The sequence below is a fragment of the Xyrauchen texanus genome, chromosome 29 (genome assembly GCF_025860055.1).
Source record: "Xyrauchen texanus isolate HMW12.3.18 chromosome 29, RBS_HiC_50CHRs, whole genome shotgun sequence".
Taxonomy (NCBI): domain Eukaryota; kingdom Metazoa; phylum Chordata; class Actinopteri; order Cypriniformes; family Catostomidae; genus Xyrauchen; species Xyrauchen texanus.
The window spans coordinates 5,003,051-5,024,948 of record NC_068304.1 but is presented as its reverse complement, the minus strand read 5'-3'; the positions used below and the strand labels follow the sequence as shown (position 1 = coordinate 5,024,948).

General features: G+C 39.9%; 1 protein-coding gene across 2 annotated transcripts in view; it reads right to left on the bottom strand.

The window, feature by feature from the left end:
• LOC127622883 (UPF0606 protein KIAA1549L-like) overlaps positions 1–21,898 on the bottom strand; it is a 113,914-nt gene that overhangs the window by 16,093 nt on the left and 75,923 nt on the right. For both annotated transcript variants that reach the window (XM_052097012.1, XM_052097013.1), the window contains 6 exons: positions 19,665–19,700; positions 18,497–18,687; positions 17,865–17,995; positions 12,137–12,261; positions 11,152–11,381; positions 7,055–7,190 (listed from right to left, as the gene is read on the bottom strand). In XM_052097012.1, the coding sequence (XP_051952972.1) occupies positions 7,055–7,190; positions 11,152–11,381; positions 12,137–12,261; positions 17,865–17,995; positions 18,497–18,687; positions 19,665–19,700 (849 nt within the window). The remainder of the gene's footprint in view (positions 1–7,054; positions 7,191–11,151; positions 11,382–12,136; positions 12,262–17,864; positions 17,996–18,496; positions 18,688–19,664; positions 19,701–21,898) is intronic.

The window sequence follows — 21,898 nt, the reverse complement described above, 5'->3', positions numbered from 1 at the left end:
TTTCTGGTTTGACTCCAGGGGAGGTTAGTAATATTTCGGTTCAGTCTTCAGGTTCTTCTACGAATTTTGATATAGTACGAAATTGTAGTACACTTGCTCTCAAATTTAATGAGACTGATGTTGACTCTCTTTAATCTGTTTGAGAATGTTTCCAATGTACAGAATTGGCCTGATGCCGATCATGTTTTGATGCTCCAAAGCGTTTTAACAGGAAAAGCTCAAAAAGCGTATTCATCGCTCAGTACTGGAAGTGTATAAAGTTATGACACCATTAAAGCAGCTGTTTTAAAAGCATACGAACTAGTCCCAGAGGCGTATTCCCAAAGGTTTAGGGATTTCAGGAAACAAAGTGATCAAATGTATGTTTTTGCACTTTAACTGTTGGTGAACTGCATTGAATGTGTCCACTTTTGATGCTTTGGCCAATTTAATTGTGTTGGAGCAATTTAGGAGTAAGCTTCCACCACATCTTACCAATTATATTAATGAACGTTACGTTGCGTCTGAATCTGATGCTGCTGTGATAGCAGATAACTATGCGCTTACTCATAAGTCACACATTAGTCATATTCATGTGGGTTGGCTTGGGGACAGAGAAATGTTCCATGTTCTGAAGAATCTATTGATTTTTCTACAAATGCTGGCTCAACTGTGGTTAACAACAACACGTTTTTCAAAAGTAAATTTGACCTGAATCGAATTTGTAACTACTGTTTAGGAAAAGCCATTGGAAAGCTATATGCCCTGTAGATAATAGGAAAGGAAAACCTTGTAGCTCTCCAGTTAAACCCTCTGCTCTCGCTACACCTGTGCCAACATCTACGGTTTTAAATGTTTTGATGCAAAAGTCGTATGCTCCATTTATTTCAGTGTTGCATGTTTCGTTGGTGGGGAGAGATGAGAGAATTTCTGTTAGCATTCTACGAGATACAGGTGCTTCAGAATCATTTATTTTAAAATCGGTTTAGCCATTTTCCAAAAACTCTTACATTGCTAGTGATCAACTGGTTCGGGGAATTGAGCTAGGAACAGTGTCTGTGACAATACATAAAATTGGTTTTGATTTCGATCTTGTTCAGGGTGAGGTAACGACTGGTGTGCGTCCCGCTCTTCTTGTCAAAGGGATTTAGCTGTTTCTCGGAAATGACTTGGCTGGTGCAAGCATTCGGAGTTACCTGTCACCATTTACTTGTGGTTTCTGAGCACTCTCTCTAAAGTCAACATGCTAAACGTGAACTTGACCGCGTAAGGAAGGAGGAAGGCTCTGTGAGAGGGAATCTTTTAAGCTTGATGCTTTTCTGCTGGATCTGTTGAAGGAGTAACAAGCTAATCCGATTGTAAAGTCTTTGTTGGAACGTGTTCACAATGATGTATGTGCAGTGCGGTTCTTTTGAGGAAGTGTCTCCCAAAGAATTTGTTGAAAGATTGCGTGAATCAGATTGTGTTTCGCTGCATTCGGTCGTAATGAGAATCGCCCATGATGATGTTGTTGGCCATCTGGGTGTTAAAAAAACATATGATCATGTGCTCCGGTATTTCTTTTTGGCCGTGTCTCAAGAGAGACATTTCACAATACATTAAAATGTGTCATGCCTGTCAGATCATCGGAAAACCAAATCATAGTATAAAACCTGCTCCTCTTCGCCCCACTGAAGTCGATGCAAAGCCATTTGAGTATTTGATTTTGGATTGCGTGTGTCCTCTGTCTAGTAATCCGGTAGTAATTTTCTGTTGACTGTAATGTGCGAAGCTACTGCGGAGTTCGTTGTTTTTCAAAGTACAACATGCCTGTTACTCCTTATCCTCGTCTCCATACATCTTTTGTTGCATTTTAGTTTTTAAGTGTTTCAGTTTGTGTACATGTGTGTATGTATATTGATTTTTCTGCATTGTGGGTGTTTTATCGAGTTTTATTTGTGTTATATGTGTTCTGCCGTGCAAAGGCAAAAGGCAGTCACTTCGTTTTTGGTTGAAAATAAGTTATTGATATTTTTGAAACATTCAAGACCTCCTTTATCATGTGGATAAGTATCTTGAGTCAATTTCTTTGTTTTTTCAAGAAAATAATGGGTTGTCTTAACAGTAACTTCCAAAAGCCCAGGAGAAACCAAGGCAGAAATCCGTAACTCCAGTTACCGCTCTTTGACTTTGTTTTGGAATGCTCTAGGGCTGCATCTAACGATTATTTTTGTTGTTGATTAATCTAACGATTATTTTTCCGATTAATCTAATGCATATTTTTGGGATTAGCCGATTTATCCATTGGCAAACTTGTACAACATTAGTATACTAATATAAGTTCTACACTAGTATTTCAAACTTTTATTAATTCATTTTCTGAAATTTTTTTTGTATCTGTCCCTATTCAAATAAACAATAAATAAATAAATAAATAAATGCACTAGATTACAGCCTAGGCTGCTGTTAATATGTAAATATAACGTTATTGTTTGTTTTTAAAGTCTACATTAGAGACATGTGCGGGACGGATTTCTCCCTTAATAATTCCTAAAAAGCGGACATCTCTGTTATTATCAATGAAACTGACTGCACAATGAATCTTTCATTATATCGATTTGCCAGTATGCAGAATTCAGCTCTGAACAAAAAGTCCATTTTGAGCGGTGAGGAGATTCCATCTTAAATGCTTCTGATTGGTCATTGCGTTCAAGAAATCAACACATATGTCTGTGATTGGCTACATTGTTAAACGCTGCAAACATGTTATACATAGAAACGATTTACAGGCCAGGGTCTATCTATTTAGTTTTAGTTGTTCTTGTTGCTTTTGTGCAACAGATGAATGACAATTTATTTGTTTTGAGATGTTCAATTTATAGATTTCTATTTTGCGGGAGTCCCGCGAATCGTTTTATTCTCCCATAACCAGCACACACACGAGTGCATTACCGCCAGCGCCCGCACTCGGCCATCAGATCCCGCGCCGCACTCTGTTGTGTTGGGTCCGCGGGAGTGCATGTCTCTAGTCTACATGTGCATACACAACTTTTAAAAACGGGCAATTTAAATGCACTGAAGGCTTCGTTGACAGATTTAAGTTGAAGTTATAAATGAAAGTCCATTTTATTGTCGCTGAATGGGCCAATAAATTACATCTGCACCGTTAGCAATTAACACTATTAACTAGCACACAAGCTGTAATAGCTGAAAAAAGAAGGTATGACCGCAACAACAACTCCAAAAACTCACTGTAATAAAGCCTACTACTTACCCAGCTGGCTCGTCGTTTTGAGTTCGCAGAGTCACAGGATGTTTCCTTTTAAGATGCTCGTTCATAGCAGTTGTGCTGCCATGGTATGACATTTCCGCTTTGCATAGTGAACAAAGCACCTTTCTGTTCGGCTGTAGTTTAAAGTATTCCCATACTTTGGATGATCGTGGTCTGGCTTTATGTGATAAAGCCAGATTGTCATTTTCACCATGAGCTGGAGCAGAAGCCGCCATTACTCGATATTTAAACGTAAATAATGAATGTGACGCGTCGACGCATTTCATTCGTGTCGACGTATTTTCATAGTCGACGTAATCGATGACGTCGACGCGTCGTTGCGGCCCTAGCTCAGATTGAGTTAGGGTAATCTGCCTATGTTTAGCCGAGGATTCAGTCAACATGGGATTGCATCATATCCTGAAACATCTGGACAGACCAGGGACATACGCAAGGATCCTTTTTGTGGACTTCAGTTTGACTTTCAACACAATCATCCCAGCTATTCTACAGACTAAACTACACCAACTCCCTGTTCCCACCTCTACCTGTCAGTGGATTACCAGCTTTCTGACAGACAGGCAGCAGCTTGTGAGACAGGGGAAATTCACTTCTACCACCTGTACAATCAGCACTGGTGCCCCCCAGGGATGTGTGCTCTCCCCACTACTCTTCTCCCTCTACACCAATGACTGCACCACCAAGGATCCCTCTGTCAAGCTCCTCAAGATTGCAGACGACACCACTGTCATCGCCCTCATCCGAGATGAAAATGAGTCTGCATACAGAAGGGAAGTTGAACAGCTGGCCATCTGGTGCAGTCAAAACAACCTGTAGCTGAACACGCTCAAAACGGTGCAGATGATTGTGGACTTTAGGAGGAATACCCCAACACTGAACCTCTCACCATTCTAAACAGCACTGTGACAGCAGTGGAGTCATTCAGGTTCCTGGGCACTACCGTCTCACATTACCTTAAGTGGGAGACACACATTAACTCCATTGTGAAAAAGGTCCATCAGAGATTGTACTTCCTGTGCCAGTTGAGGAAGTTCAACCTGCCATCAGGTGCTGCTGATACAGTTCTACTCAGCAGTCATTGAGTCTGTCCTCTGCACTTCAGTTACTGTCTGGTTTGGTGCAGCTACGAAATCAGACATCAGAAGACTACAAAGGACAGTTCAGACTGCTGAGAGGATTATTGGTTGCCTCCTGCCCTTATCAAAAGCTTTCAGTACATACAGAAATACATCAGCTAAACACAAAATTACAGGATAAGATGAATAGTATACTGTATGTACGCAGTACAAGTTTTTATACAGAAATATGCAACTGAAATTACGTTTAAATGGGTATGGTTTTGTAGAGAAAGTATTATAGATATGAAAAATAAAATGTTAATATTGGGGAACAGTGGGGGGATATTGGGGGGTTCAGGTTCACATTTCTTTTTTTTCTTTGGCCTGGTAGATCGGTCAACATCCCATTGAGCAGGGCATTGACCATGGATGCTTCTGTGTGTCGCTCTGAATGGGAATCTGTCGGATGACTGGTGTGATGTGTTTGTTGAGCGGCTTCACTGCAAGTATATTGTATGTTTCGAATATTCAATAACAGAAAACAATTAGAAAAAATAATTAAATAAAATGTAAAAATAGTGATTTTACATGTTGAACACATGGGTTTGTATAGGTAGAATGTCTAACTATGAATTTACATGTTTTTTTACATGCACATACACATTGCACCTACTGTATACTGTATTGCACTAAACTGTAATATACTGTACCATGGCTTTGATAAACATCATGTGAATATGTCTTTTAGGTGTTTTGTCTATGACAGTATGCTCTGTGCATCTGCGGTTGAAAAAGTAGCTTAAATGTAGAAAGCTACTTTTGGCGTGTAGCTTGTAGTGTAACTTGCTAATTTTTCTGAAGTGTAGCTTTTAGCTTAGCATAACTAATTTTTCTGTTGAGTAGTTGGTAGCTTAGCTAGCTAATTTTTTTGAGTAGCTTGCCCAATACTGGTTGCAACAACTTAATGCTAATTAGATAGCAGTGCATAATGGACTGCAGAAGAACAACAAGGATATCAATCATGTTGTTATTGGCCAGGAATTTTCTGTAAAGCTTCCAGAATTACAGCATAAGATGAATAGTTATCATTTCGAGACTCATTTCGGTAATCATAATTTACAAGAGCAAATCTTATTGTGAAACAGTCCTGCTATTCTCAGATGCTTTATAAATCAGGTTTACATTCAACATTCTCTTTTATACCAAACTGCCACTTTCATTTGAAACCTTTTCATGATGTCTCCTTTGAGCTTTACTGGAACAAGCACACTCAGAGGGTGCTTCTAGAATACTGGTAATCTACTGATGGGTCTTTTTATTTTGTCTTTCCTTTCTCCAACTATCCATTTTCTGAAGCAACCACATCATTTATTGTTGCTTCTATGACACTTTCATCTCACGTGTCAGCTTGTGTGCTTGACCGGCTTGAACCGCAGTCTTCTAAGTCTAAATTCCAACACTCTATGAGGTGATATTACTGAAGATCCAAACATCACATTAAGTCATCATAAAGGTAATCCATATGACTCAATGTCTTCAGAAGCAATCTAATGGGTTTTGGTTAAAAACAAACCAAAATATAACTCCCTATACATTGTACATCTTGCCATTCAGTCTCTAATCATTGTAGCATGATCATGATTTCAAGCTTGATTACACTTCCTAGTGCTTGACACATGCACAGGATGCTAGCTGCCACTATAGGAAGTGTAATCGTGCTTGAAATCATGATCGTGCCTAGAGAACGATGATGTGGACCAATGGCAGTAAGAGGGTAAATTAATATTTATATTATATAAAATGTATATCCACAATTCTGTGCTTTCATGAAAATAAGGCACAAACTGATTCTCATGATATGTCTGGATCAAGATAGGTCATGTCTGTTTGTCAGACATCACCTGACAATCAGCCACTGATGTCTGGGTGAAACGCTTCATTATAATATACCCCATGTTTCAACAGACCCTGTGGTCATGGTCAATTGTAACATTTCAAATGACCACATTTCTCACTCAGAGTGCACACTAAGTAGAAGTATACATGGATACAGATGAAAAGAGCAGAATCCACCACTGTATCTCATAATATGAGGACAAAGACAAATACTTTGAGATATGTTTTGATACTAAATGCTTCACAAGGCCAATTTTCCTCTTACTCTGAAAATATTTCCTTTAATGCTGAAAACAGATAAGCTCTATGTCATTTAATAGACAGTCAGCATGTTTACGGTTGCTGAGAAGTGCTCACTTGATGAGAGCTTGAAGACAAATGCACGTTCTTGATTATTTTATGTGTATGTATCATGTTTGGTGGAACCTTTTTCTTCTTTACACTTTAGAAATGCACATTTAACTTTTTATTTTACATTATATTTTATCCAAAGCAACTTACAGAGCCCTTATTAAAAGGACAATCCCCCCGGAGCAAACTGAATTAAGTGCCTTACTCAAGGACACAATGGTGGTGGCTGTGGGGGTCGAACCAGCGACCTTCTGATTACCAGTTATGTGCTTTAGCCCACTACACCACCACCACCATTCCAGAAATAAAGAATGGATTGCATAATCCAAACAATACCAGTGTGCTTCTGTTTCCATAGTGACGAAAGAGCATAAAGACTCATTTCCATCCAGATTAATAGTGATGTGAGCTGCAAAACCAGCCTCACTAATTTTGTCACAACACAACTGTCTATGGCCCCCCCCTCCACTTTTCATAAGTGAAAAAGAAACACACTCACATCATAGCCACTGTTGCGGATCCCCTTTCTGGGTCTCTCTCTCATGACCAGAAGATCCATTTCAGTTTCCCCAGGACTTGGACTGTTGAGGGACTGTCTACTGCGATGAGTGAGTTGCTGCCTCACCTGAGAACCTCTGAAACCATCACAGACAGAGAGACACACACACACACACACACACACACACACACACACACACACACACACACACACCAGTGAATTAAGTAATTTACCAATGCTGAAGTAATCCAAAGTATTTACAATATGTTACTGACCTTGAGTACTCTAACGGAATATGTTACAAATGACATTTTACAGCATGTATTCTGTAATCTGTAGTGGAACACATTTCAAAAGTATCCCAACCCTGGGTTAAAGTTTGGACTCTGACTGGGCCACTCCAAAAGGTGTATTTTCTTTTTTTAAGCCCTTCTGTAGTGGATTTACCTCAGTGTTTAGGGTCATTGTCCTGCAACATCAACCAACTACTACTGTGCTTCAACTGGAACACAGCCAACCTGACAATATCCTGTAGGATATCTTGATAAACTTGATGATGGCAAGAGGTCCAGCCCCGAAGCAGCATTAATCTGACATAAAATCTGCAGGTTCCAGAGTGTTTTGAATGGTTTCCCCTTATTATACAGTAAGTGCTACTTTTACTGTCACTACCACGTTTGTAACATTTTTTCAAAATGACAATGAATAAAAATGAAACTAAACAAGCACACAATTTTCTCTGGAGTACAAATCCCTCTACATTGTGTGGATATTATAATTTATGGATTGTGCATTTAAATGCACATTTTTGATTAAGTATGTGGACACTACTTTTCCTCTGTGTCTGATTTAGAACAGGCAGAGCTGTAGATCTAATGACCCTTAGATAAAACTAAAGTCGGCATGAAATGGAAGTTGCGAACGACTTCCATATTGTGACGTATTTCAGAGAGAAACAGCGTATCGAACAAGAAAAATAATGATGGCAGGTATTTAAGTTTATCCATTGTTTGTTGATTGGATTGTGAAAATATGGGCGTTGCATAGCGGAATGGAGACAGATGTGAATGCAAGTTAGCAGTGGACATGTACACCCCTTCCACAGTGCTGCTAGAATCAGAGCCGGTTATCTGTGAAATTGAGCAGCGATCTCAACACATTTTTGATCAAAATGACAACATAAACGCAGAAGCACATTACGGTCATTGCTAACAAAGAGGCTGTAGCCATGGAAAAATTAGTGAGTAAAAGATAACCATATTTTTATGTTTTGAATCACAATATGCTAAATATAAAAGGGAAAAATCACTTGATGTGCATCCCAAGATAACCGCATTCAAAAATATAATAAACTCCAGAGGCATCTGAAGTGTTATATTAGTGATCACCTCACAACCAATTCAGTCGTGAAATGTCTCCAACACAACCGCGAATTCTCCATTATTCCGACTCATTCGAAATGTTATTTCAAGCCAACTGACCCGTAACCAAGGAAGTTTGGGTTAAGGAATGATAGTTTTGAAGGAAAACAGATGAAAATACACCTTGACATCTTCACAAGTCTTGCATACATCACCAGAGAGAAGTCTGTCATTTCACCGAAAGATGTACACCTTTGTATGAAATCTTCCGTTTTTTGGCAATTTCAAGCATTGTATAGCCTTCATTCCTCAACACAACAATTGACTGACGAGTTTCTAGAGAAAACGGCACATTATCTCAAACGTTTGGCCGCCAGTGTATATCTTTTTTAAATGTTTGAATATTTGATTAAAGTTTGGTCTGTTAATGTTTAACACACTTTTTGACCATTTTGCATGTCATTATCAACTAAAAGATAGAATTTATGTTGACTAAAAATGATATGTCATTTTCGACACAGTAAAACTGACTAAAATGAATGAATATGACATGACGTAAAGAACAAGCATGCACTTCTCCACACAATTAGTTTCCGTGCTAACAAATGGACGCTTCTAGAGCATCTCACTACTAAACACTTTGCTTTAAGATGCTGTATCAAGTTAAAAGTAGTTTGAAACTTTGAAATTCGTTTTTGGACACCCCTGCTTTCTGTTCCCTGTGTGCTTCGTCCAGTTGACTGCCCCCTGCTGACACAGCTTATAAAAGCATGACGTTACATGTACATCAAGCTTGAATTGCTCAGATTGTAGGAAAACTTTTGTTGCAGAATTTACGTTTATTTTTATATAATTAATCACACTATATTAACACATTAAAACGACAGCCCTAGTTATTATCTTTAATGAAAACTTGAAAAGTTATTTAAAAAATTATAAACGTATAACAGTTTAATACAATAACATACCATAATTGTAAAAACATAAGCTAAACTAAAATGCATTTACATGACTCCAAAACTAATGTAAAATTACTATTATTTAATTTATATTGTAAAAAATAGTACATTATAATATTATATAATATTAATTTGAAACCCCTACAACCAGCATTTCATTTACACAGAACTAAAGCCTAAAAATATACCTCAAATTTTAACAGAATTATTTTACTGACTAGCAAGCACTGCTGTTTTCTTACATTAAATGGTATTTTCAATGCAAATCTAGTATGTTGTTGATTTTTTTATTTAAGTTAATACGTTTTATTTAAAATACAGGCCTACTTTTGGAGGAAAATATACAGTAGGTCTTTTGGGATACTACACTAACACACAACGAAATGCTAGTTTCTAAAATATTACAATAGAGGGACGATCCCCAGGGAGATGAAAACAATCATCTGGTAGCTGGTAAGGACACTTTATTAAGTACAAAAGAGCTGCTGTGTCAGTGAGATTTCATCATTCAGTTTCAGAGTAATCAGCCAGTCAGACAGCAGATCAGAGAACAGTGAGGTTTGCACTTTCACCTGCAAAACAGTTAACTACACAGATCACTAGTGATTAACAATGTTCAATAAATGTCATCAGCAGCTTTAAAAGTGCATCAATAGAACATGAAGCACCAACAGCAGTCCTCCAAATCCTTAGAAACCTTTCTTTGAACCTCTTCTGAATAATTTAAGTTAACCAAAAAAAAAAATCAACATTTTCTCCTCATGTTGTTCCAAACCCATTTGCTATTCATTTGCAGTGGAACACAAAAGGCCAATTTTTTAAGAACATTCTGGGCAACCTTTTAATTATAATGAAAGTGAATGCGGACTGTAGATTTTAAGCTAAAAAATAAATAAAAAATTGGTCAGCATGACTCATGAGCTATACTCAATAACTTATAGCTTATGAACTAACTATTCCTTTAACTCTGTCTCAATGTATTGCATTAGACTTTTCTAATGGAGCAGCTTCGGACAGACAGAAAATGAAAGTGTAGCTAAAGTCCTTGATCTGACAACATTGTGGGTCAGTTCTTTTTAGTTTGTCACATGAGCTTCAAGCCAAACAACTTTCCCAAAGCCTCGTCTACCAAAACCAAAAGACTACAATCATATCTGCTGCAAGGGTATCGGAGTGAATCATTGGGGTAAGACTTTATGCTGTGCCAGTTACCCGTGGCAACTGAGAATTAATCAGATGAGTTCAGAGCGGGACGCTAGTGCTCCGAGAGATACATGCTCCTTCGATAGACGATCAGCAGCAAATTACTCCAGACAGGGTGCCAATGGATTAACGAGAAATAAAATATTTAAACCGAGACAAAGCTGCATAGCGAGGGCATTTCAGCTAATGTCACTGTACTGATAGCTGATGCAGTCATGTGACAGCAGCTTTTGTGTCTAGTCCGGAACTTCTGAGGGAAGAACAGCAGTCATGTCTGAGCACACAGTTCAAAGTTTCCTTCATCCAAACTTGCCACCAGCTAGACGAATACAACATCCCATTATTTTATAAATCATTAGAGCCACAAATCTATATATATACTGTATATCTGTCCTAGACATTCAGTCATATTCATAGACAGACTATTGTGACCCCACACACCTTCCCCAGGCTTCTGAGTGGACAAGAGGCTTAATTTAGATGTTGTTGGAAAGCTTATTTAAAGACTGATAATTTCCATAACAGAAATGAACCATTTACAAACACACACTGTCATAAAAGTGAAAGCCCTCACCTCCTGCTGTGCTTCACATATGTGGATCCCCTGTCGTCTTCAGGTTCTTGTGCTTTGCTGTGAGGTTCTGGAGGCCTGCTGTGGCTGTATTTGTGTTGCTCACTCAGGTCTTTGGTGCTGCCTCTCCCCTCAGCAGAAGGGAAGTCATAGTAACCCTTCCTCTTGGCCTTCAGCCGGAGCTTATTCCTGTAGTGCTCGATGTCAGACTTCTGTTTCAGAGCCAAATTCACCTGGATGCAGCAAGAGAGACAAAGTGAAGAGTGATTGGCTGAAAAAAATCATACATTTATAATGTGTCTCAAATTGATTTCCCATTGGAAAACTTTTCTAAAAGAAAACTGTGTCAGGTCTCTCTGAAAGCTCCAATTTGACTATATTAAGCAAGAACATTCGTTGAGGGACAGGAAGATCGGTTGCTATTGTTGACTACATGGACTATGCACGTTGTTAAGAAACAGTTTGTACAGTTGTAGTCGTGCAGAGCCAGAATACTGACAAATGTTTAGGGCTACTTATAAATATTCTGTCCAAGATACACCCTCTAATACAGGAAGAGACTGATTGACATGTATAGCAACAATTAATTTAAACTACTAATCCACTACAGTTACAATTTAAATAATTGGTAATTAGAATACAGTTACATTCAAAAAGTATTTTGATTACTGAAGAGATTACTTTGCATTTTATTGTCATTTGTTTCATTTAATAAACATTTTAATTTTTCTTCACAATACATTTTTATTCTATTTATGTATTTTTTTAATTTACTTGGTAAAATGATCATCAATATCCGCGCCTCCCCTGACAAGGTCTGGCACCGCCCTGGTGAGGCGCGCATCCCAGTTTAAAACCATGGAGCTATGCATCCAACTCTAAAACCATGGAGCTATGCATTTCGAACTCTATGCATCCAACAGTCAGTGAACGGACTGTGGCCAGTCTGGGGGCATGCCGTCTGAGGTGCACTAGTACAGGGTCTTACCTCTCCATTGAGTATGGCAGAGTCCTGACTGCGGTCGGAGGATGCAGGGTGCGAGTAGGTGGATGGGGCGGCCATTGGTTTTATGGAAATAAGTTGAAGTGATCCTGAGGAACTATCATACTGATCTGCCAAAAACAAACAAAAACCAAGACTACAAGGGTTAAATACGATTCTAGATAACAACTAGATAAATTTACATCTTCATTATGAGATAGACACACTGGCCAGCATACATTTCACTATAGCAAATTAATTATTGCCTTTAGCTCTCATTTCCTATTTTAAACATAAGTGGAAAGAACTCAAACACCTGAAAAGAGCTTCAGCGTATCATTTCATTTTAATAAACTAGATCCATTTATTAAAACAGATGAGATGTGTAGCTGTTCACTTATGAAAGGTGCTCGCAAAGCAGTACTGTATTAATATTCCATAATCATTCTAGTTACGGATTTTTTTAATCACCATTCCTCAGTTTTAAATTAATTCAGCCTGAACCGCTTAACATTCTGACTCCATTTCAACTTTGCTTTGTAGTTCATTTTAGCCAAGGTGTTCTATCTAGTTTTAGTTTTTGTAAATGTATATTATTAAAAACATTTTTTAAGATTGGTTTGATACTCTCCCATGGACATTTTAGCAAATCTTACACTGCACATTGACTATAAGTTGACTTGTGTGTAGACGAATGAAAACAAGACTGCAACAACAACAGAAATGCATTTCATTTGCTACCATTTCAATCATATTACTTACAATCAAAACAAAATAACAATCATTTTATCATTTCAATTATAATCATTTCAGAACTAAAGTCTAAATCTAAAATTACTTCAAACTTCAACAATTGCATTTGTACTGTAAAGACATTTATCTGTGGTATTGTCCTTTTACCCATTCATATACTATAACTTATATACTATAACCTTAAACTGTGTGGAGGCTTTTGTGTGCATGTTCTAAACTCAATTTGATGAATTCCACCTGACAAAGTTATTACTCTCCACTGACAATTTACATACAGGAAATGTGTGAAGTGGCTTAACTCAATACTATGCATTATTTAAGTGCTTTTTGAAACTGATTTGAATACCTAAAAAAAAACATGTCATGCACACTTGATCTCTCCCCAGACAAAAGTGAATCTCTTGAAGGTAAAACACACCATGTGCTAACAGGGCTTGAACATATGGAAGTATATGGGCTTTGTTGTAATTGTGAGGAAAATGTTTTTCAGTGTGCGTGTGGCGCAAAGAGGTTGCATATTGGCGAGTCTATGTGTAATCCTGGCGAGTGCGACACTAAATTTGAAGGGATTTGTGTAAAAAATATATTGCCAAGAGTGTATTCATATGACCTCTGCCAAGGAAAATGTTATAAAGGAGTTAGGATTCTGTGTGTGTCTGTGAACGTCTGCATATCTTTCAGTATGTCTGTCTGCACGTGTGCATGGGACACTGTTGCTCCCTCCACTGATGCTGGTAGTCACAGTGGCAGACTGGATCATGTCAGAAGAAGAGACGGTCTCATGCATATTTATGAACTCACGCAACCTTTTACTGCTGAGAGTGACCCTGTACTGAAGATTTTACAGTGGATGTGAGGCCCGAAAATATAGCCTCAATCTGTACACATAAACACACTTACACCACACCTAAACACACTTACACTGCACCCAAATGTAATGGAGCGTGACAGCTGTGCGGTATGTGTAAACCTCACTCCCCTTCCCTCAAGAGGCACACTAGCAACTGATGCTAGAGGCTGTAGCCTTAAGCCTCCTTGTTAGCGCGTCCACCTCCCGAACCTACTAACACCAGTTCAAATCCCATTTGGAGCAGGTCGAGCAGAACTGATTGCACAATCACACCCTCACTCTAGACCCAAACACACATAAAATACACCTAAACACACCCTCACACTGCAAAACAAACACCTTCACATTACACCCAAACACTGCAGACAAACAGCCTCACACTGCACTCAGAAACCTTCACACTGCACCTAAAACCCTCACACTGCACCCAAACACTGCATACAAACAGCCTCACACTGCACAGAAACACTCACATTGCACCCAAACACCCTAACACTGCACAAAAACACTCACATTGCAGCCAAACACCCTAACACTGCACCCAAACACTCACATTGCACCTAAACACCCTCACACTGCACTCAGACACCTTCACACTGCACCCAAACAATTATATTGCACCCAGAAACCCTCACACTAAACTCAAACACCCTTACATACGGCACTCAAACACTCCTACATTGCACCCAAACACCCTCACATTGCACCCAAACACCCTCACACTGCACTCAAACACACACAATCACATTGCACCGAAACACCATCACACAGCACTCAAACAGACATACACACGGCAACCAAATAATCTTTCACTGCACTCAGACACTTTCACACTGCACCCAAACACCCTCACATTGCACCTAAAAACATCACACTGCACCCATACACACACAATAACATTGCACACAAATACCCTCACACTACACGCTAACACACCCACACTGCACCCAAACTCCCTAACATTGTACTTAAACACTCTCACACTGCACCCAAACACACCCATTCTGCACTCAAACACCCTAATATTGCACAAAAATACCCTCACACTGCACCCAAACACCTTCACATTGCACCTAAACACCTTCACACTGCACTCAACCACCTTTACACTGCACCCAAACACACTTACATTGCACCCAAACACACACTCTCACATTACATCCCAAACACCTGCACTCAAACACCCTTACATACTGCACTCAAACACTCCTACATTGCACCCAAACACCCTCACATTGCATCCAAACACCTTCACATTGCACCTAAACACCTTCACACTGCACTCAACCACCTTTACACTGCACCCAAACACACTTACATTGCACCCAAACACACAGTCTCACATTACATCCCAAACACCTGCACTCAAACACCCTTACATACTGCACTCAAACACTCCTACATTGCACCCAAACACCCTCACATTGCACCCAAACACCTTCACATTGCACCTAAACACCTTCACACTGCACTCAACCACCTTTACACTGCACCCAAACACACTTACATTGCACCCAAACACACACTCTCACATTACATCCCAAACACCTGCACTCAAACACCCTTACATACTGCACTCAAACACTCACACTGCACTCAGACACCTTCACACTGCACCCAAACAATTATATTGCACCCAGAAACCCTCACACTGAACTCAAACACTCTTACACTGCACTAAAGACACCGTCTCACTGCACCCAAACACTCTCCCTCTGCAACCAAACACTCTTACACAGCACCCAAATACTCTTACATTGCATTCAGGACACCCTCTCACTAAACTCAAATAACCTCACACTGCACCCAAAAGCCCTAACATTACACAAACACCCTCACGTTGCACCTTAACACCATCACACTATAACCAAACACTCTCATTGCACCCAAACAATCTTTCACTGCATTCAGGCACCCTCACACTGCACCCAAACACCCTCACGTTGCACTTAAACACATCACACTGCACCCAAACACACCCATGCTGCACTCAAACACCCTATTATTGCACAAAAATACCCTCACACTGCACCCAAACACCTTCACATTGCACCTAAACACCTTCACACTGCACTCAACCACCTTTGCACTGCACCCAAACACACTTACATTGCACCCAAACACACACTCTCACATTACATCCCAAACACCTGCACTCAAACACCCTTACATACTGCACTCAAACACTCCTACATTGCACCCAAACACCCTCACACTGCACCCAAACACACACAATCACATTGCACCGAAACACCATCACACAGCACTCAAACAGACATACACACGGCAACCAAATAATCTTTCACTGCACTCAGACACTCTCACACTGCACCAAAACACCCTCACATTGCACCTAAAAACATCACACTGCACCCATACACACACAATAACATTGCACACAAATACCCTCACACTACACGCTAACACACCCACACTGCACTCAAACTCCCTAACATTGTACTTAAACACTCTCACACTGCACCCAAACACCCTCACATTGCACCTAAAAACATCACACTGCACCCAAACACCCTCACATTGCACCTAAAAACATCACACTGCACCCATACACACACAATAACATTGCACACACATACCCTCACACTACACGCTAACACACCCACACTGCAACCAAACTCCCTAACATTGTACCTAAACACCCTCACACTGCACCCAAACACCCTCACTGCATTCAGGCACCCTCACACTGCACCCAAACACCCTCACGTTGCACTTAAACATATCACACTGCACCCATACACACACAATAAACATTGCACACAAATACCCTCACACTACACGCTAACACACCCACACTGCACCCAAACTCCCTAACATTGTACCTAAACACCCTCACACTGCACCCAAACACCCTCACATTGCACCCAAACACCCTCACACTGCACCCAAACACCCTCACACTGCACCCAAACATTCACACTCCACTCAGACACCCTCACAGTGCACCAAAACACTAACATTGCACCCAAACACACTTTCACTGCAACCGTCACTCTACATCCTAAGACACTCTAACACTGCACCCAAACAAATCCTGTCACAGCACTGAAACACACATTCTCTGCACCAGTTACACTTAACCCAAACACATCCTCACACTGCACCCAAACACATCCTCACACAGCACCCAAACGCATCACTCTGTACCCAGACACCCTCACACTGCACCGAAACACTCTGACTCAGCACCCAGACACTTTCACGATGCACTCAGACGCTCTCAAAATGCACCCAAACACACATCCAACCGTCCATCCGTCTGTCCATCAGTCCGTCCGTTTATCTATAGTTCAAATGAATACACAGATAATAAAAATAAAAATGCACTTTCATAGCATACAATATACAAATATCTAAGAGTACTGTATCAAATATTCTTCCCTATCAGAAAATTGTAATACTTACCTGCTCATCTGAATGCAGTCAACACCCTGTCCCTCACTGTGATATATCCACAAACCAGAAAAAAATATATATAAACAACAAATCATTTCTATGGACACCTTAATCATCTCCATTAAACACATCACCTGTACTACACATACTATATACTGGGTGGGAACTTTAAAATGCTGGTGAATAAAACACTGACCGCCCTGACTGCATACTGCTCTCTGTTCTGAGTTTTCTGCTCTTATTTGCGATTTGCAATTGCGCCAGACTTGAAAAGCACTCGCAGTCCTTTTGAAATACCTATAATGTTACCAAACAAATTAAAATTAATTCTGCATATGTTTACATTGATCATGGTATAAATAGGGGGTTACTAGTTTTAATTATGGGGAAGGGTTTTTTTTATTACTTCAGAAAACTTGATATATCAAACAACCCAATATAATTGTACTTTTGTAGTGATTCTTGTATTTGTTTTTATTTTGGAGCTTGACAGTCCCTATCCACTTTAACTGAATAGAAAAAAGCAGTGTGAACATTCCGCTAAACATCTCATTTTGTGTTTCAACGAAGATAGAAAGTCATACAAAATTGGAACGACATGAGAGTGAGTAAATAATGACAACACCATGGAATTGTGCTAAGAACTTCCATTGCACTGATGTCTATTTGTGGCCTAAATGTAAGAAGTACTAAACACGTGGAGCCATCTCTCACCATTACTCTTCCTTGTCTCCTCCCTCATGGGTTTCTGCTGCGCTCTGGCTTTTTGCACACTCAAGCTCTTGCCCGAGACCCCCTTCACTGATTCACTGCTGATGACAGAGCCATCCTCACTCGGTACCTTACTGCAAGTAACCATAGCAACAAGGAGCAGCGGTGAGTCAGTGAATGTGTGAAGCTGAGAGGATGGAGGATGGTTATGTAATTTTCTTGTTCCGCTTCCTCATCTCATACACACAGGCATATTAATACAAAAACACACGTGTGTAATTGAGCTCGGACCTCGATAACAGTTTCAATAAAAAATACATTGTGAGTTTTACAAAGCTGTAATTTGTTGCAGGGTGAGTAAATGATGAGAGAATTATAATTTTTGGTTATGTGTTCCTTTAATAATCATACAAAAAATGTTTGAGACCTCATAACACTGTGTTAAGGTTATGATGACATTTTGGCTATTGATTACACAGCAAAAGTCTCATGACATTTACATCTTTCATGACAAGTAGTGCTGTGGCCCTGTGCCGAATCACACCAAATGGAAGTATTGCTACTACAGCTGCCATATGAATACTGGACATTGACATCATAGTATATAATTGCAGATGGAATTTCTTCAAACATACCTTTTCCTTATCTGACTGGTCAATCTCTTTTTTGAGGCGGACACATCTTGACGTACAGTCTTGTCTAAGGACAGTGGGGCATCTCGAATTGGGTGGGGCAGGATCATTGTGCCCTGGGTAACCGGGAGGGACTCTTCATCACCACCATGCTGACCCAGGTGCTGCTTGGCATAGTCAAACCCCTGAACAGGCTAAGCAAAGCACAGCATATCAGGGATATTACATATTTTTAATAAAGTTGCACATTTATTGCCAGTTTGGATCCTACAAGATAGTAGATGTGTGAGGTGCATCCCTATATACATATATATATATATATATATATATATCTTTTTTTTTTCCAGATAGGCCTATAGTTTCCCACGACAGCCGCTTTCAGGAGAATATAGCTCCTAATTATATGCATATGATTGTGTATATAGCAAATTCCCTTCGGCTGCATAACTGAACGAAGGGAGATGATCAGTAATGGTCAGGTATAATTTAGGAGGTAGTTTGTCAGTTGTAGTGAATGATAAACTAGGCCAAGTGGCGTGTTTCGGGGGAAAACCAGGTCAACTCATTATACTTTATATATATAAAGATGCATCTGACATGTTTAACAGAGAGCAGTGCTCTGCATTTACTTTAGAGAGGAAGTTAAAAGGTTAATGGTTTCATTGAACTGATGTATGAAATACATTTTTATTTCAAACAGCCTTCTCTCCCTTCCATAGTCCAGCTAGCCTACTTTCAATCAAATCATCAGAGACTTTTTGACCTCATTCCTAACATATTCTGTTTGTTTGAAAAAACAAAAAGCATGCAAATATAGTCACGTGTACACACATTCAATCTCCTATAACTCATCATCATTTTCACAATAAAGTTAGTCAACAAAATCGTGTGCATTTGAGAAATAGTTTGATCATCAATGACAATTCTGTCATCATTTTCCCACTCTCATGTCAATGCAAGCGTGTATGACTTTCTTTCTACCATGAAACACAAATAATACAGGTTTAGAACAACATCAGAGTAAATGACGACACAATTGTCATTATTGGCTGGACTAAGATTCACTGAGCAGAAAGATTAGTATTTGTTCTTGTGACCTGTCTACACTACACAGAGTGTACATCAGGTGCCCAGAACAGCAGGTAAGATGATTGTAGAGCTGAATAACTACCTGAGGGTAATACCCAACGTCTCTCCAGTAAGCAGTCTAAATGAGACAAAACAGCATGAAGAGTCATCAATCATTTCCATCACTCGCTCTGGATTTATTCCCAGATGTAAAGTAAGCAAAGCATATAAGAGTTAGCGATTAGTTGATAAAGCCAGTGTAAAATATGCTGTGTAAAATATTGTAATGAGTTATAATGAAATAAAGAGTAAAGCAGCGGCTTAAGAGAAATGGTCAAGCTGGCGCAGTGTTATCGGGTCTCATTCACTAATAAATGCGTATAAAAGTTGCAAACTTATGTGCACAGAAAAATGTCTCAAACTACATTTCCGCCTGATACACAACTGTACGAACAATAATTTGTTCTTAGCTTCACACGTAGTGCGACTTTAAATACAAATCTGTTATATGCAGTGCAAGGGAATGTAATGGCAGAAGAAGTTGGATGTGTTTGATACATATAAAAGACTAAACTGTGAATTGCACATAATTATTGCTCAAAGGGGCAGTTTTAACTGTTCATGAGATTGATAGCCTGAGGGAAAACATTTTAAAATATAGCTTCATAAACTTACATTTTCACAACGGCATCGGCCAACACACACAAACAGCTTGTCAGCTGGGCTCTCTCACACTCTCAGGACTGGCCCTTTTATTTCCCCCATCTCTCTCAGTGAACACAGAAACAAGCAATTACCAGAAATTCATCTTAGGTGAGAACCCTTAACGATTTCTCTCTTTCCAGACGAACGCTCGACCATGCCCTCAGTTGCACATACCCCCACCACCCGAGAGGCTGGGGAACCATCCGGATCTGAGGACCCTGTCCATAAGACACTGAAATGTAGCCTGTGCCCCAAACAAAACAAATGGAAGGGTCACAAATTGGTGTAACCCAAACGGTGTGGAGAAGGCCATTTTCTCATGGGACATTGGTGTTAAGGGGATCTGCCAATAACCCTATGTTAAATCCAGTGTAGAATAAAAGCGAGCCATGCCCAACTGATCGAGCAATACGAGGCATTGGATACACATAAAATTTCTACACTGTGTTGACTTTCCTATATTCCACACAGAACCGGACCGAGCCATTGCTCTTAGGCACCAGAACCTCTCTGGGCTGGCCCAATCACTGTGGGATTCTTCTATTACCCCCATATTGAGCATGGCCTTTAATTCTTCCCCTACTACCTGTTTCTTGTGTTCGGGCAGGCGGTAGGGACGACTATGTACCACTACCCTGGGGGTGGTCTTAATGTGGTGTTCTATGAGATTAGTGTGGCCGAGGAGAGGCGAGAACACGTCTTAAAAATACTTTTACAACCTACATGCACTGTGATGGCAAGAGGTGGGCTCAACAAGGGACCGGGATGAACCGACTGACTTTTAGATTCACATCCAGTCCAAGCTCCACCCTCTACGGAACTCCCATCGCCAAGGATACGGTGACCGCCTCTCTCCATGATTTTAGTAGGTAAAGTTGGAAACTCTGACTTTCCCCCCCATCCATCCATCTGCACTACCTCATAGTCGATTTCCCCAAATCACTGTGTGACCTCAAAGGGCCACTTCACAAGTAATTTTGAGCTCAATGTGGACAGTAATACAAGTACTTTATCTCCCTGTGTAAACTCCCATAGCCGAGTATCTCTGTTATATAGCCGGGACTGACGTTCTTGCACCTGTAGAAAATGTTCCTGTGGTATTCACCCCAGTGTGGAGTTTTGTTCACAGGTCAAGAACATATTGAATTACATTTTTGCTCTGTGATGGACCCTCCTCCCAGTTTTCCTTTATGATGTCTAACATGCAATGGGGCTAATGTTCATATAATTAAAACGGGGAAAACTCAGTAGAAGCTTGTGGGACCTCTCGCACTGCAAATAACAGGGGTTAGAGCCACTTATCCCAATTCCGAGAATCTTCATGCACAAACTTCCGAATCATATTCTTTAAGGTCTTATTAATTTGTTCGACCAAGCCATCTGTTTGTGGATGGTACATGCTAGTCCTAATCAATTTAATACCCAATAATTTATACAGCTTGTGTAGTATACGTGGCATAAAAGCAGTGCCCTGATCAGTGAGGATTGCTTTCGGAATTCCCACTCGGGAGATAATTCTGAAGAGTGGCTCCACAACACTACGTGCAGAGATGTTACACCAAGGCACTGCTTCTGGACACAGATGCACCTTTCCTGGCATCAGCCTGAAAGCAGATGCAGATAGCCCAGGCC